This window comes from Tetrao urogallus (assembly GCF_951394365.1).
Source record: "Tetrao urogallus genome assembly, chromosome: 15".
Classification (NCBI taxonomy): Eukaryota; Metazoa; Chordata; class Aves; order Galliformes; family Phasianidae; genus Tetrao; species Tetrao urogallus.
In genome coordinates, this window is record NC_136828.1 from 11,251,255 (window position 1) to 11,270,080 (window position 18,826).

Here is an 18,826-nt window from a genome sequence, read left to right on the forward strand (position 1 = left end):
GACTGAACATTAGACTGAATATCATTGCACATTCTATAGAAAGCATGTGCAGGAAATAAAAGTCAACAATTTTGTCCATTAAAGGACAAAATGGGTTTAACCCTGAACTAAAGCTTTGGTACTATATATATATTATATATATATAGTATATTATAATATACTATATTATTATATTATATTATATACTATATAATATAGTATATTATAATATATATTATATATATTATATATATTATATATATATATTATACAAAATAAACTGTGCAGTAAAGTAATTGTCACAGAACTGTTCTCACAGTCTTTGTGCTGCAATTCACAAACCCTGTGAGAAATTATAAAGCTGTTGCAATTTAATGCAATAAAAGAACTCCAAGTAAAGAGAAATTGTGATAATCTCAGAAACTTCTACTGAATGCTGACAGATACAAATCGGGATTTTGGTATTTTATAAAATTGATAATTAAATTGAAATTTAAATTGGAGGTACCCAGGCGATGAGATTAAGGCTCTTTGTACTGAAGACGCGTTTGAATAAAACAAAGAATAAAAAGCTAAAAGATGGCTTCTCCAAATCTGACTGAGCTCACCACGTTTGCATTGGCACCAGATAATTACAGTGTGCTGCACTTCACTGACCCCCAAAGTGTGTTCGTTCATTCTCTACAGCCCAAGCAGAAGCCAGCTGCTTCTATTTCAGGATATACTTCTGCAGCCTAAATACCCTGCCAGTAACCTAGTCCTGAGAGCTGAAGCATACACTTTTACATGCACGTGCTGCTTCAACTGGGGATTGTGCAACCATCACTGTTCTGTATGAGAAATAATTTCCTTATGAGAAATGGGAACAAGAATGTTAAAACACACCTGCATACATTTACCTCAGTTTCTCCATCACTTTGAAACATCTCAGAGAAGAATCAAGTCTTCTCAGGCTGTCCAGAGAGGCTGTGGATGCCCCATCCCTGGAGGTGTTCAAGGCCAGGATGGATGGGGTCCAGGGCAGCCTGGTCTAGTATTAGACATGGAGGTTGGTGGCCCTGAATGTGGCAGGGGGTTGGAGCTTCACAATCCTTGAGGTCCATTCCAACCCAAGTCGTTCTATGGTTCTATTACTCTGTTATTGTCAAACTCTAAAAATGCAGCCACAGTTCACAGCCTATCTTCAGAACTGCACATCCTCCTCAGCTCAGCCAACATTCCCTCACCCAACAGCTACACCAAGCTTCCTTCTCCTGCTAACAAAATGCACCCATCTTCTCTCGTTCTGCTCTGCTATCACTGCAAGATTCCTCTTTGTTCTTTCTAAGAATGTTTTTAAATGCTTCCTAAATTATATCCCCACTGCTGAACTGCTGGAGGAGTTTCTATTAAGCAGTCCTTCCTGAGAGACAGAAATAAAGCACTCAGCTCCCTCCTTAGCAAACACTCCACTGGTGAAAGGACCCACAAGTGCTCCGTGAAGCACTCTCTGCTGTGCGCTGTTAATAGATATTGCCAGCTGCCCCATCAACAAGGACTTGTCGCGTCAACGCCGCTCCATCAAGCATGATTAAAAATTTTACATTTCTACATCTCCAAAATCATCACAGTGGGAAAGTTAAGACAAATATTTGGTGTGACATCTTGGTTCCTAATTAAATGAATGGGAGTTTTGCACTAGAGTAGGTAGGAATCTCAGGGCTGATTTCAGTGGCACAGCGACGTGCCTCCTTTGCTATTTGATATCAAAGTGCTCTTTGGCTTTGGAAATTCTCCAGGTAAATGACAAAGGTATTAGAATGTCCAGCCTACGACATACTTTCTTCTCAGAACTCACATAAACCAGTGAAAATTATATTAGGAGAAACAACTGCTCAGTTCTCTCTTCGTTTTGCTTCTGTAAGATATCCCTTCATATATATATCGTCATCTAGGACGTTCATAGATTATTGGATTCAATTTCTATTTGTTATATACCACGACTGTTAAAGCAAACAAAGTTAAAGAAATCTTCCTTCTATTTACCTTGTATCCTTGGTTAATGCCATTGATGAACTGCTGGGGTGGAGGGCTCCAGAGGAACTGGATGGTGGTGGAGTTCACGGCTTCCACCTGCACGTTTTGAGGCGGAGCTGTCGGCACTGCTCCCATCAGCAGAGAGGAAAAGTAAATCAAACAGAATGGCAGAGGGGTGAGGGAGCAAAAGAGAAAGATGAGCACAGAACCTATTCACTGCCACTTACGAGTCACAAAGTAATAACAACCTAGAGAAAAAGATGCACTTCTTGTGATAGGGAAACCAGCAATGATTTGGAAAGAGTGGTAATTGAGTTATTTCTCATGTTCTCTCAGAAATTCATTCAAGGGGAGGGGTTGAAATGATTTCTGAACTTATTACTCCACAATGAGTTTCGCATAAAGACTTGAGACAGAAGCTAGGTAATGATAGGTGAACATCTCTCTTTCAATTATCCATGACTGCACAGAGAAATGAAGCTTCACCAAGAAATTTCTTGAGTCTTTTAATATCATGCAGGCTCAAACTAGCAAACACGGGATCAGCACAGTCAAAATTCTAATTCTGAATTATAACCTGGTGACAGGATCTGTTTATTATTTATTGCTGCTTAAAAAATTAAGACGAGTCATACAACATACAACAAAGATTTTTCTTGGGAATTGGAGATGTTTTCATGTTATCTTGGTAAGACAATCATTCATTATATTGAATTTATTATATGTAATCTGAACCAACGCAGCCTCAAATCCTCTAAAAGTTGTGCAAGCATTTCATGTCAAGTGTTTAATGAGCACGTCTCTCCAACATGAAACAAAAAGCATGGAATGTAGAGGCATACTGGCTTCAAAAAACCCCACAACAACCCCACCTCAAAAAAACCCACAACCCCACCACATATTTTGCCATTTAACACAGCATCTCTTTAAATACCTTCCAGCCCATTCCTTCAACTCATTACTTTATGATGCCATTTCCGTAGTTCTCAGAGGAAGGAACACTAAGTCAGGACTATCTTGCTGAAACTATCAAGCTTGTAGGAAGTTTAATAAGCTGCTATTTGAGTATATATATATTTAAAAAAAAAAGGAGTAATATCCCTAGTATCCTTTGAATCCTAAAAAAATAAGTTTAATAAAGCTTCAAAAACATGGATATTGACAGCCATGTACATTTGTATTCTATGAAAGAGAAACTATCCACAAGTGGTTTTGAAGCTTAAAAACTTTGTTCCTTTTGCTTCCAAGGGAGAAATTCTACTAAAGCCCAATGACCCACGCTTCTCAAAAGTATCTGTAATTCCCACTGAGAAATGCTAGTTTGCTCCATACTTCTCAAAAACGGGTCACAAACTTTTAAAGCTTCAAAGTACCTTTGGAAGATGTGCCTTTGTATGGAGGAGAAATGAAGACATTATCTTCAAAAATGTAAAAATGTCCCTTTGTCCACCAAAAGCTATACTTGTTTGAAGGAGACATAAAGGGCTGTTATTCTTAACTGGTGTACAAGGTATAGCAAGACTGCAGCCAACAGAGCTGGGACAGTGTACAACTATCAAAGACATCCACAGCTTAGAAATATCAACTCAGAAACCTGGAGAAATCCTTGAAGATGTCAGGTTTGAAAGAAGCCTAGAACATCCACTTCCATGCCCTATGACACTAAAACTCCTTGATGACAACTGGTTTGACAATTTAGCCCTGTGCATTTGTTTTATTTAACTTCAGAAATGGCATATTACTTGGAATTGTTTTGCCCTAATTTAAAGCTCGGTGTCACACTTTATGAACTACGCTTAATTATTGAGCGCTAAAAAACAAATTGATCTGATACTACTTTAATTTTTCATGAAAATGTGGGCCCTATTTCCTTTTTTGCCGTGTATCACACAATTCCTTATACGCCTTTGGAAGGTTGTAATAATCTTATCAACCTGCGGACATTGTAAAGTTTTTGTACTTAAGTTATTCATCTGATCATCCAAAAATACAGCCATCTGTATTAAAGTCAATATAGAGTCATAATGAGTTGCGTCGGCTTCATTCTCCCACTAATATATTTTCACTTATTCATATTCTTTGATGAACCTGTTTATTATGAGAGCCGCTAAATGTGCTTTAACTTGCTCATGATCAATTATGATTATACAATCAATTGTATAATTGATAGTGTAAGAATTTAAAAAATCAAAATTCGTCTTTTCCTACATATTGGAATATTCTGAATGTGTAGCCACCAGAGATTTGTTATTGAAAAAGAAAAGTGAACAAGAAAGCTCTGAATTAGCTAGTTATCAGAAAGTCATCTGGATATCATTGCTAATTTAATCTCCTTCTGTCCTGAAGGGTAAATCAGCTGAAGATTCTCCCCTCAGCTCACTCCTCTTCCTTCTGTTGAACATGACCACTCTACTTCGCTACGCTGATCTTGTGATACAGAAAAACTATAGTTTATACCTCACCCCATAAGCGTTAACCAACAGCCCCACTCAAAGAAATACAGAACTTGGCAGTGGGAGGAAGATTCACTGATGTCCCTTAATGTAGCACACCATGCAAAAAGCTGGGTAAGCACCTTAGGATAGGTTTACTGCCTTTTGGAAATGTGTATAACCACAGGAGTTGATTATTTCTTTTAATGAGTGAAATATTTTTCTTTCATTAGGAGGTAATTCTCTGAAATGAGAATAAATCATCACAGCACAAACAGAACCTGCTACAATAAGAGAAAGGATAAAAATCATGAGCAGAAAACCTGAATGCTTCAGAATGCTGGAAACCATGATTTATATTACAATTCATCTTCAGAATCTTCACTGAAGTATCAACATCTGCATTACAATGAACGTATTTAAAAGATGGAAAGAACATGGTCTATCTAATATGCATAAGCTTAATTATACTGCAGATGTGATATAATACATTTTTATATTTTAATCAGTAAAATATTGGCATTGTGACCTCAAATTTACTTCAAAGTGACGGTATAAAGTTCTCCTTTTATGTTCTGATCTTAAAGGCTTCCTTGGGTATCTGAACAGTTTTGCATTAAAAAAGGAAAAAGTTTGAGAGAAGCTAAACCAGAGCCGACCTTCCGATCAGTTCAGAACTCCGATACCTTCCCCAGGTTACAGCCAGCACCTTGCTGAAGCTGCAGCCCCATAAAACATTTCCTAACTTGGCAGTGGATAGCTATCTTCTTCCTACAAGTTTCTTGTTGTCAAGCAGTACAGCAGCTACTGATGTCAAATAGCTGTTTCAAAAGTAATCCCCAAGCATTTACGTGCTTGGTTTTTAAACCTGTCCTTCATGATTTTTGCAAGCGTTCTTAAACCATCTCACACCGGAGACCCATCTGGGAGTCATCTTGGAACTGCAGATCAAATTGGTCAGACAAAACCAACTGCTACTTTCTTCCCTACAAAGTTCATACTGTTGGAAATCTGTTAAGAGCTCAGCTCCGGGGACTGCAAGTTAATGTGCAGCATTCTAAGCAGAAAAGGTCATGGAAGCACTCTAGATAAAAGCCATTAAAAGGGTTTTGCTGACGGGATAATTGAGAGAAGAGAAGGCAATAAGGTTAAGCATGTGTACATGTAATTATTTTGTCTGTAGCTACGTGCAGGTAGCATGTAAACCCTGCACAGATACCCACAGCCAGACTGCAGGTCTTAAATACAGATCTCTGACAAAGCCCTGGACAAGTCTCCTGCTCCACCCAACCTCCCAAATTCTGGGCTGGCAGCTTCCATGTCTCAGCACGGCAGGCTCAGGGAGCTGCAGGTTTTCTCTGCGTGAGGATTTGGCTCTTTCAGTGCACTGGAAGCTCTGGGGAGAGTTCTTCCTGCAAAGCCTCTTCCCCTGCCCACCTGCCACCAAGTCGTGCTGTGCTCTGAGCAGCAGCAGGTGCATGGACACAGGGCTCTCTGCTCTTCTACACGTGCCAAAGTGTGAAATTCAGAAGTACAAGGTCTGGCACTAACTGCTGAGTTCTGCTTCCTGCAGCTGGAAAATGCCTCTGTTCCTTTCTCACAAGGACGAAATTTCACTTCTTTATTAAGAACTGGGAGTGAGGGGCCTCACCGTGACAACCGCTAATTTCATGGCCTTTGTAAAGCCATTAAAAGCAACACAAAGCGGGAGATGGTAAATGACACCTAACAGTGATAAAACCTAGAGCTACAAGATCCTGATGCTACAGCTCTGATCTCCTTCTGCACAGCAGCAGCCAGACCCAAACCAGCATCCATGGATGGCTTGGTGAGGGAAGTTTACCACATGAAGACTTTCGGTGAAAAAGCCTATGGGAAAACTAAGGAAAAACTTATGGAAAAGTCTATTAACTTTTGCTGAGACTTTGCTGGCCTTTCAAGGTGTCCATGCACAGCACAGTGTTGACTTAAAACAATGTCAAATGACACATTAAGGATTATGAACGTAGTAAGGACATAAGACTGGCTTTGGGATGTGCATCAACAGAAAAGTGTATCAGCTGAAGTAGACAAAAAAAGGTTAATTCCAATGCAAGGAGTCTAATGAAAGCTCTAATTACACACCTTGCCTTGGCTAAATCTGAGAGAGATTTTCATGGAAAGAGAAGCTCAAAAGTCTTCCTTTTACTGAGATAAAAGGATAGCCACAACATAAAAGCTGGAAGATTGCTTTCTCAAATCAGTCTGTAGAAAATGCTAAACAGGGCCAACAGTACTGAGCAGAAATAACATCACTGCCATACAGAAAGACATTTGTACACCTCACAAAGCCACTCATATGAAAAGATATTGGAAAACTTCAGTTTTTCATATGGCAATGAAAAGTCCTGAGGGACACTGTTTAAATAAGTAAAATTTGCCCTATGCGGAAGGCTGGCCCAAATCCCTGTGAAAAGTAACATCAAAGTAAGGAACAGCTGGAGAAGCTCTGATGAAGGAAGACCTATATACACAGAGCATCAAAGGATTACGCTGAATATCACTCTGAAAAGACTTTCAAGATTTAGAGACAGTCAAACTGCCTGACCCCGGAGCTCGGCAGTTCAGTGCTTTGGCAGTAAGTCTTGCTGACATTTTATCTAGTTGACATTACGTGCCAGTCTCACTACAAGTTTAGATCATCTTTCAGCATCTTGCTAGTTTGGCTGCATTGCAGAGGCTGGAAACATTTGAAGAGCTGATTACTTATCAGTGGCTAACACAATGCCAGAGGGCTAATAAGGGATTAATGGAGCGGGCTGTGGTATAAATCCACAGCTTGTATGGCCAGTCAATATTCTTCCCGACAAAGATGCCAATGTGCTGATCTGCTCCTGCCAATGGGGTGATCAGCTCCCAGTGCTCATTTCCTGCCAGGCTTTGACTGCAGAGCACATTTGATTAATATGAGGTATTTCAGGTATTTTTCATCAGCAGACAGACAGGTTCTTGCCAGCACGGCTCACATCGTTTAATGCATGTCAGAATAGAGGTGGTGGTGGTCATAGCAGGAGAGAGGGATAGACCGGAGTGTGTGTCTTTGACATTTATCTCGGCTCATATTAAAATCAGAGTGTGATTTACAAGGCAGTTTCACACATGGCTTTCCGTACTCCTGCTGGTTTGGTTCGGGAAGGACATTCTAGAGCAAGAAAACACTGGTTTCTCCTGTCATTTCCCAACTGCAGGAAAGATAAACGAGCAGGGTTTTGGACAGCAGTGTGTTACTTATGGAGTCTTTATATTAATCCAATTTCCAACTACACCCATTCTAGTTACCCTCCCTTCTTCTCAATTCTAAATGTAAAAAGAATTCAGGCTCTTTTTAGGGCAGACTTCAGTGACTTGCACAGAAATCCAGTAAGGCATCTATTAGGAGATGGCAGCTTCCAGCATCCATGAAGTAATTATGTAGTGCTGTTATTAAGTGCAGTTATAAAAAAATCAGAAATAACCAGTTTTTCATCTTTGTCTGCCCAATGCTGAATAGCTAGAAACTACATCGAGACAACCAGGCCAGTGCATGTAGTCATGCAGTATAAACACTCCAAATAGTTAATATGCATGCAGGACTGATTTCTCTTAATTTATAACAGAGGATTTATACCCTTATAAATGACAATGGACAGCCAATCAATAAAGGATGATGATAACAGCACATAATATCAAGGGAAATTAGAATCAGCTGCAGGATTTAAGAAAAAAAGAGTGTGAAGTCCAAACCTGAATCTTAACAGATGGAAGGTTAAGGTGATACGATAGCTTAAAATGTCTAAATAAACAAAGTAATGAGTTGCAAGCATATTCACAACATAGATTCAAATTCTGTGTGGAAACCAATTCTCAGTGGAGAATGGTGGGATACAAAACATTAATCCTGGCTGTAAAGAGAAGGAATTTTTAAAACAGCATTTCAAGGTCTGCTATAAATACTTCTAGAAAGATGTTGAGTGTGTCTAGACTCCTCTAAACTGTGAGGGTTTAGATGCCCTAAGACAAAATACAGATAGATTCCCGTTTTAATTGTTGTGGTTAATTAGTATTGCATGCAAATAATCTTTTCTTAAAGATCTCCCTACAACTCAAGCTGCATCTAATCATGTTATAATGAACTCCTAGTAACAATTAACAAACAACTACGTAATCTTCACTGACTATAAATTAACTGAGGTTCTGTAAAACTGCAAGCTTTTAAAATAGTTTAATTGTTTTATGACCAATAATGTAGGGACCACGTACTGTCCAGCGCTCAGAATCCAGCACAATCACTTAATTATGGGAATATAAGAAAGCTTTAAGGGCCTGGTACTTAATTATCCTACAGATTTTTATACCAATCTAGAGGTGTAAACATGCCTTGCACTGGTTGTAAAAAGTAATTACATATCCTATTTTGAATGTAATTTATACCCTTCTTAAGGCACTTACCAGAAAGGTATGGAAGGGCCATAACATAAAAATCAGGGCTTTAAAGATCATTTTATCTTCCTTTGCAAATGTCTGCACCGTTCCCAAAGTGCTACAAAACATGCTTTCTACACAGGCTCTATTTCTCTTTCTACAGTTCCCTTAAAGTTCATCCCATATTTCTAAAGCAAGCTATTCTGTGACCATCAGAGCTAATGGCTTAGGTTTGCTCTGTGCTTGTCTCAAGTATTGCCTGTGTGGCATATTGCATATCTTGACCACCATAAACCCAATTACTTACCATATTCTTTATGCCACTCCTACAGGAGGAGCTTCTGCCCCTGCATCTCACGCGTCCTATAAATCCGTTCCACAGACCCCAGCTCTCCCCAGCATCTCTATTTATAACTTCAGCTGCAGATGATTCTGACCTGCTAGTGTGCTAAGATGTCATCATGAAGGTCAGGAAAAATAGATAAATTCTGAGCTCATGCACAGCTTTTTCTAAAAAAAGGATGGCAGTAGGGTCTCATTTTGTTTCTGCTTAGGTGCTTGAATTTCTGTTTCCTACTTCCTTTCTTTCTCCCCAGAGCTGCCTACTGGATTTGACTGAACTGACCATTCATCTACAAGTTGTTAGCTGTGACTACCATCTTCTCCATAGGAAAAGATGCATTAAACTGTGACAATAAAGAATGTCTTGTTCTGATTTGCTCACCTCCCTGCAGGGTGTACTCAGTCACTGGTCTGCTGAAGGCTCCCAGCCCAGCTCCATTGTAAGATGCCACCTGGATTTCATACTGGGTCCAAATGATCAGGTCTGTCACTAAGCAGTAGTTAATTTCTGCACTGGTAATGTTTTTATACTGGTATTCTCCAGGGAGGCCAGCCAGACGATACCTATCAGACGGGAAGAAAAACTTGCAGTTAATTGGTTGGTATCAATTACAGAAAATATCCTGACTAACAAAATAGCTTCTTTTGTGAACAGGTAATATCCTCGCTTTTACAGTAGACTTATACAAAGAATAATGAAAACTAATGAGAAACAACAGACTAACTCCTGATAAGATCACGTCTGGTTTGACTGCCATAGTATTTATAATCTGATCTCACTGAGATTACACGCACAGGGCTAAACAAAATGGGTACTTTATCCTACTTTATGGCTGCAGAAAAATTACAGCTTTTTAAATGTGGCTTGTCTAGTAAAACCTGTGATTTAGTAGGAAAAATTGCCCAGATGTGATTTTTATCAGGGTGCTGCTGTAAATCAGCTTGAGAAATGCTCTTTTCCTCCTCTGAAGTCTGAAAAGGAGAACTCAGAGGGCTCTGACCTTCGGGAGCTGTGGGCACTGCCATCTCTGCCTCCCACCTGGATTTACTTCACGGTGTAATTAAAATAAGGACTGAATAAATTTGAGATGGAAGGATTGGTTAAGCATGGAAATTTCAGGAGGGCTGAACCAGGTAAGGGTGAGTGGTGTACACCCAGACAAACCCTTTGCTGAAGTATGAGAAGCTGGAAAACAGAATATATTTTCCCCTGTAGAAACTGTATTACATAAAACAACCCTTTTGATGTGTCTCTTTAGGCCAAGAAAGTACAGAGAATAAATAAGCTATGGAAAACAAACCTTACAAATCTCTGAATGTGAATAACTGTGTGTTTTCCTTCCTTTGTTGAAATGCTACAATGGATGCTTGTGATGTGCTAACATCACACCAAATCAGAAACACAGTGACCAAGTCAGGGTCGTGGGGCATTGCAGTCCCACCAAAACAGACAAATTTAGGAATGCTTGGGTTCTTATTCACCAAAATAGTTTTATTCACTCTCATTCATTGTTTGCCTCACAACAAGCACCAAAATCTTATTAGCACAGAACAATTTCATTGACATCTTAAGGACCGATTTTAAATTTATCTGAGTTAAATCTGTACAGCTAGACAACTTCCACAAGTATTTCAGCAACAGATTTTGTTCTAAACTCTTCCCCTAATCAGGTCAGCTCTTGATCACCAACCACCCCCTTCTCCTCTGTTGTGGAGTTCCCCATCTCACTGTATTTTGTCATATCAGCATTTGTGATCCTACAATTCCCTTTATGAAATAGAAATGGAAATAAAGAAGTATCAGCTCTCAGCTGAGTTTATTGAATGCCTTTCTTCCTTTCTTTCTACTTTATGTGACATCTACCTATTCCTTTATTTGTCTCCTGCCAAGGCTGTATGCATCTTGGCAAAGCCGATTGTTGGCACAGAGCTGTTTTGTCTCACACCTAGCAGACAAGGTGCAGAGTGCTCTTGTGATTTAATCTATTATGCTGTTAGCATGACACTCCCCTAAATGCAATACTGCCAGGGAGAAAAAGGGCAGAGAAAGAAGGCCAGTTCAGAAATGTCATGTCTTCATGATTTTTCTCACCGCGGACTTTGATGTATACTCTATGTGACTTGTGCAGTGCACCTTCACTTTTAAAGATCAGGTGTTCCATCAGTTTAGTATCTTGCATGTCTTCAGCGTCAGGTCTCTGGGATGCACGGTGCTGTATCCTAATTCTATAGAAATCAGTGCAGGAAGGCCTTTCGTCGGTGCACACATTGCTGTGGCCACACATTCTGACTTGGGAGAACAGCTTGGTTTATTACCTAGGACAGCTGTGCTTTTATATGATAATCTTAAATTCCTTTTGAATAAATGCTTTTGCTGCTCTGCGGTCTAGACAAAATGTGTAGACATCAAAAATGTCCACAGACTGAGCATAATGAATATGATCACTCCCTACTAAAAAGGAAAGAGATGTTACAGTGAGGACCAGAATCAATTATGCTAATAACAGTTGTAGAAAACTCTTAAGCTAAACATGACTGGAAATGCTATACAGATTAAATGGAGCAGATTGCCAGACGTGGGAGGCTGCAGGATTGCTTCTGACCTAACGCTGAGATTGGTTCAGACATACCAGGAGTAGCTTAGGAGTTAATCTCATCGTCCAGTAGGCTTGTTTGAAGAAAAGAACTCTACAAACAACGTTGTATCCTACGCAGAGGGGTATCCAGCTCTCATGATAAGATTTAGCTAAGGGCAGAAGCTGAAGCATCATTTCCCACCTGACAGCGACGACTGGCACTGCTTTCAAACTGAGCCCCAGCTCTTAAAATCCAGCATTCCTTCCAGTGGCTCACCACTGTCATAGGCTCAGTACAGGTGACAGGGAGATTAACCATCTTCAGCTCTGCCTATAGAGTGAAGGAACTTTCCAGCTCTATTTTGGGAATTCACCAACATTCCAGCACCAGAAAACAATTTCCACCCATGCCAGCAAAAGCAGGAGCACAGCACAAACAGGAGACTGGCATTTAGACTATAGCATTTAGTTAACTTCTAATAGGTCTGGAAGATCCTGTGTTAAAAATGTCAGCAACCTGCCTGCAATAGGCCATAAGCATCAGCAGGAAATACATCAGTGGAGGTGCAATGCTTGGGAGTTTCCCACAGAAATTCTGATTTAGATAGTGCCTCCCTTATGAAAGGGATGGCCCCAGCTGGCTGCTAACATAGCAGGAAATGTAGGAAGCCAAATAATCCAGTAAGCTGTAGATGAATTGGGCAGGAGTGAATAACTGAGTCCTAAAACATAAGAAAATGGAAGTGCTCAGCAAAGTCTCTTGGTGTCGCAGCACCCTTTCCTAAAAATAAATCCCGTGTAAGCAAAAGATTGAATGAATTACTGATTCCCAGTTACTGTCTGAATCTGTTTTTCATTAACACAGCTGAGACTGAAAGAATTTCACTCAATTGACCGGTTTTCAAAACCAAATCAAGGTCTGCCACAAAGCATTTGACCTGTCATTCCCCCTCTCCATTTTGTTTGGCACAAAACTGATAGTTATTGATTGTATTCTTGCTCTTCCATAGTGCAGGAGTCCTTTGTTTGTTGTGTCTTTGGTAAGGTAGTTAAACTCTCGAGCTGAGGTTGTAATAAGCACAAATTACATCTGCAATGCACAGGTACCAACTTCCCGCTTTATCATAGTTAGAATATTTGAAAATGAAAAAAAGTTATCTGGATGCTCAGAGTCTCCACACTCATCCAGAGCACCTAACAGCAAAAAGCAGACTGGAGCTCACTAAGAAAGGCTGGAATTTGTATGTCTGCACCCTTTGGACTATTTGAACATAGGCATTTTCTCGTCTGTAACAAACCAATGCAGCCGCGGCAGTTGTAAAGAATAACTAATATATTTGATGGAATTAGGAATAGCTTTTCATACATCCTTGAATCACACCATTAAAAGCTCCCTCATGCACACACCAGTCTAGTTCTAGACCTTGGAGGGAAGAAAATTACTCACCTTAGGATGTACCCATGAAGAACTCCGTTATGCTCACTCTCAGGAGGAGGCTGCCACTGGACCATGATGGACTGATTGGTGCGCCCGCTGGCCACGATGTTTTTAGGTGGGGCACTGGGGGGCTCCTCAGGTAGCATCAACCTGAATGCAAAAGAATGTGGCGGAGGTGGTTGTCAAGATAAAGGATATGCAACGTTTCTATTTCATGGATCCAACTCCAAGCGAACCAGTTTCGTTTATCAAAGTCTGATGACTTGAAAGAAATACAATGCTGATCAGACTGCTGAAGACATGCATGAAATAGTTACAACAAATCAACATAATAAGAAATCAGTTAAGCAAGTAGAAAGACAGACAGCTGAGGTAGCCTTATTCTCTCTGAATCACCCAGGCTGCTACAACTCTTTAAAAAGATTACAAGCCTGAATGAGCTAGAGCTCAGGTCCAGTGTCTGTGACTCCTTCCAAATTGTTTCTTTCAGCTCTTTCAATATTTTTCATATCAAATTCCTACGTTTTGAAAAAGCCATTTAGAGTTCAGCTGTTCTGCAATTCAAGCTCACAGCAAGCTCTGGTTCACAGAGGAAGGGGGATGCATTTGAAACTAAATTTGATGAAGCCATCCTTCTATGTCACATCTGGGTGAATTCCAGAAGTAACATTGCAATGATTGGGTGAAAGCTGTACTCCTTGCAGGGCTAACTTCAGTGACTTAACACAATAGGAATAAAAATGTTTTGCTTGTACGTATACCTATTTGACCACCTTCCAAGATAATGCTCACTGATACATTGGTAACACGAGGGCACCTCTCCCATTGCGTGCTGGTTTCCCGCATCACCTAATTGCCATTACCACCAATTACTGACAGCCGCAGAGCACTCTCTGGAGACCTGGATAATGATAACTGCTCCCCTCCTCGGTTATTGTGCAAAAGATAACTTTATTTTGTTCTCTCACAACAACATTTTTTTCTCCCACATGTACGCAGTATGCAGGCATTTATTTTTGCCGTACCTGCTGGTCTCGGAGCTGTACTGGCCTTTTCCCACCTGGTTAACTGCACACACCCTGAACTGGTAGGTTCGGGCTGGGGTGAGTCCACTCACAGTGACACTGGTCATCTTCGGGTCCAGATTTGATAGGTGAACCTTCCAGGGAGAATCTGTCGGAATGAGGAACATTTGAAATTGGTGGAAGTGCTTGTTGAAAGCTCTGCAGAAGGGAGGATGTGTCTGTGGCTGCACGGGGCTCCCTCTACTTGTTTTCCTCAGAGGAACTTTACCAAGAAGTTTCTTTGCAGCAAAAGAAGTGTTCCTGTCAGCCCACACGGTTATGCAGATTGCACATTTGTCTATTGGAAAGTGATGCTGCACATGTCATGGCATAATAAATAAAAACTATATTCATTAACATTTTAATAAAAGAGGAAACAAGCATGATAAAGACAGATGGGCTGTGTATTTCACAACCCATCTGTTTGGCAGGCCATTACAACACCACACCCATGAGTGGCTCTGGTGGAAGGTCTGTAATGAAATTCGCAGGCAGTTTGGAATATCTCTCTACCCAGCTTGCAAGCAGGTGTAGAAGCGTGGTGTTCTCTGCCAAATCAGTGCTTCACTATAAGACCTGAGAAAGCTTCTGCTTCTGATTCTCCATGTTTTATTCTTTTTCCAGTACTTGGCGTTCCACCTACTCATACCAGGAAGGCTCCCTGGTATAAACAGCCCCAGCAGTACTATAAAACCTTTGCTGTCAGTTCAGATACTTCACACGCTGAGCTCCTCTGATGCCCAAACTGTATTTTCAAGTTTTCAAAGAGGTCAGAAATTAAGCATGTTGAAAATTAAATATCCTGACTTCTTTTCTTTCCAGCCTGATGGTATATATTCTCCCCAAAGTCATGACTGAAGCAGTGAAGGAGACGTGACATTTGGTTTGAGATGCAACAGTACAGCAATGGAAGCAGCCAACTTAAAGATTTGTTCAGTTTTTAAATAATACCAGCTGTTTTCAAGCTCCCTGCTCAAAATTACAAATACTTCTGGAAATGACTGAGGAGCTAGCTGTAGATTTTGGCAATGTATCTGTGCATGCTGCTCATCAGAAGTGCACTGCAGCTCCTGGCAGGTCACCTCCACGTCTGCCTGAAAATGAAGATGAGATGTCCCAAATGTGAAAGGAAAGCTTCACACCAAGATGTAAACTACTAATTCAGTGTTTTTCTGACAGATTCCTTAGCAAGTTTAAGTCTACTGGGGTGTGATGCCTGTTGGGCTATACACTCTGCATCTTCAAATTATTCAGAATATATTTATTCCAGTAATGGCTTTCTGAGAACAAAGTCTTTTTTAACAAGAAAACTGACACAGCAGAATACTGGGAATGCTGAAGAGGGACATTTGCACAGCAGTCAGGTTCCATCACTGCCAGCTGTTGATGATTTGCCGTCAGCTGCTTCTGCTGCAAGGTCTGGGTGGCGATGATCTGAATGCAGTGCTGGGCGTTGTTTACAAAGCACTCAGAGGAAGGATACCTGCATTAGTTTGGTGCACCCTAGTTCCTTCCTTTTTAATCAAGTTTCTCTAGAGGGTTTACAAACAACTGCTTACACTGTGACATCCAGAGAGCACAGGACCCAATCAAGATTCAGCCATGGCTGACTTAGTAAGTTGCCTGAAACAGTTGCATGAGGAAAGGGAAGAACAGACAACACTAAGAGAGCAAAATACCCTTGTACGAGCTCTTGGGTAGTGGTCCATTTCCTAGAGCAAATCAGTTCCATTTGTTAACTGCTAGTGTAAACACCACTTGAGAGTGCTTAGCCCAAGCAGTTCAATGCAGTGAGCAGTTTGATTCAACAATAGGGCCTATTAATCTCCTCAGCACCTTGGGGCTCTGCTCTGTTTATATGCTGCATCTGTAGAATACTTTATTTATTCTTTTTCTTCTCTTGGTGGAAGATAAAAGATCTGGCAGGAAGAGAGATTAAACTGAAAACTAACACAAACGAACCCTATTCATCTCTTGGGCATTCTGAGTCCTAAAGGGAAGAGGTTTGGGGGGGATTTGCTTGCTCCTGGAGCAGTGGATACAGGAACTGTGCAGAGTAGCTTCAAAATTTAAAGGTCTTTTTTTTTTTTGGACAATCAGTCAATAAACTAAACATTCTGAGAGGCCATTACCCCTCCTTAAACACAGAAGGGAACCCAGCATAGTACAGCAGTTCCTTTTACTGCGTAGAAAAGCAGTTCTGACGTCGGAAACCTTCCATAGGATTTTCAGCACTGACTCCCATCTCCTTTAAGGATGATTGTCATCTGCCTGTCCCAGGAAGCCTGGAGAAGTTCCACAGTGAGAGACTTGCCAGGTCAAACTAATAAATAAATTGAACAGACCACACTAATCCTTCATTTAACTTAAGCTGCCCAGAGTGTACTCTGGGCTTTGCTTGCTTGCTCTTCTGCTGTAATTGCCACTGTTTGAAAAACTCATGGCTAGTTGTCTATCTTCTTAAGGATATTGGGTATTCTGAATTAATTCCAATTGCCTCTCCAAGTTAATTTCTTGGAAACCAAGAATCTCACAGGCTACTCTCGAGCTTACAGTGCAATTTTTGGCTTTGAGAAATGACATGTTCTGTTAAGAGTTTTTGGATGCGCTCACAATATATATGTTTGACAGCACTGGTTATTCACCAAGAGGCATTTCTTTTAAATTCCCCTGTCTACCTCACAATTCTTGCACTGATTGCAAGTTCCTCAAAAATCATTTCTTTTTGATATTGCAGACCACATCCACTGCAGAAATCTAATTTTTGCAGCTTTGGAGTACATTTCCATCTCTTTTCTTCTCCAGAGGTTTAGCACAGATGGAACCACTGCAATTTACCATACTACTGAATTCGTCTTTCATGACAATATGATATTGCAAAAAGTTCAAACAAAACCAAAGTTTTTCATCCTTCTTTGGTAGGACTTCAACAAAATCTACCACTGCCCTGAGAAAAAGTATCTTTCAGCACCATCATTTGCGGATCTGAGTCCTGTTTGTAGAAAACAGTGTTGTTTTGCAAAGATTTATCCCTGTGTTCAATTTTTATCATTTCAATATTCGTACCAAGTTCAGCAAGACAATTCATGAGCTCAGAGTGAAGCATGTGCAGATGCTGTTTATAGGAGCTTTAATTATCTCCTCATTGGCATGATGTGATGAATTTGAGTTGTATGATTACATTGCACAGATATCTCAGAATATAATAAATCAGAAATGTATTTTAATGTTAACTACACTTGACAGAATTCTCTAAGTATTAATTTGCTCAGATAAAAAATTGGTCAGAATAATTTTTGATTAATCTCTGAAATCTGAACTTTTTTTTAAGAGTAAAATAAGTGGAACTTCTTCCAAATCCATGAGGATATTTCATAGGGGTTCCTAGGAACGCTGCAACACTGGTTAAAGAGGTCATGAAACATCCAAAAATCATATTAGTGCAAATAACAGCAACACATGCTACTATTTATTTGAAAATCTCATTTGAAACGAAGGTTCACATTCCTGGCTCCGTGTGGGCAGAATAGTTAATGACTGTGTTTCCCTGGAACTGTGCTTTTCAAATTAGATTATAAATTTGCCCCCAAATGTTCAAGGCCATATGCCTCAAATCACCCACAGACACAGCCTACTGTGAATACTTGTAATTTGAGAATTATTACATTATGCCAAATATATTCATTTTAAAAATTAGGTGACTTGGTGACTGGAGTCGTTCATATTTCCAGCAATTTATGCATGCGATCTGCCACTGTTTTTTTCCTCTAATTAAAATAAGGTTTTTATATCTCTTTACTGAATTGATATTAATGAAAAGGATTTCTAATCCACGCCAGGTGGAATGACACGCCTCTCTCTAATGTAGCTAGTAATTAGTCCTCTGAAATCTACACTCATTATTTTGAACCCTCTTCAGCTAGTCCTCTGAAACTGATACTGTTATTATGGATTCACTTACGGTACGTGTTTCAAAATGCACAATGGATCCAGAAAGCGAGTAGAAAATTATTTGAAGCAAAACTGCTAAAAGAACAAACAAAACTAGACTTCATTTTGGCATTTGTAACAGCAAAGCCAAACTCATGCATTAAAGCTCCACAGAATGAAGAACAATACCTTCCATGCAGCTTTGCTAACTGGAAAATAAATCATAATTCTGATGCCCCTCTCTAAGCTTTAGATGTGTGAAAACAAACAGGGATTAGGATGTTTAGCATATTGCACTGCTGCTGATGGTGGAAATGTGACAGCCATGAGCACATGAGCTCATGGAAGGCATATGTTGACTCCTTGACAGTCGCCCTTTCCGCAGCACAAAAAGGGCCAATGGAAAACCTGACAAAAGATTTTCTTTGGAAAGCAGAGAGAGATTCTGCACAGTCATATCAGGCAACAATTGTACCTTCATGAGATGAAAAGTCAGCTTCATTCATGAACATCACGAGGGGGCGAGGGGAACATGACAGGACCAAGGAAAGATGCTGTTTTCCAAAGGAGTAGCAGGTTTGAAACCTAGATATTAACCACACGCTAACA

At 40.1% G+C, this 18,826-nt stretch overlaps 1 protein-coding gene across 1 annotated transcript in view; it reads right to left on the reverse strand.

The window, feature by feature from the left end:
• Positions 1-18,826, reverse strand: part of SDK1 (sidekick cell adhesion molecule 1) — a gene marked incomplete at both ends in the record, with an annotated part of 357,418 nt that overhangs the window by 95,886 nt on the left and 242,706 nt on the right. The window contains 4 exons of the mRNA XM_079542659.1: positions 2,005-2,120; positions 9,592-9,773; positions 13,233-13,373; positions 14,249-14,396. Of these exons, the coding sequence (XP_079398785.1) occupies positions 2,005-2,120; positions 9,592-9,773; positions 13,233-13,373; positions 14,249-14,396 (587 nt within the window). The remainder of the gene's footprint in view (positions 1-2,004; positions 2,121-9,591; positions 9,774-13,232; positions 13,374-14,248; positions 14,397-18,826) is intronic.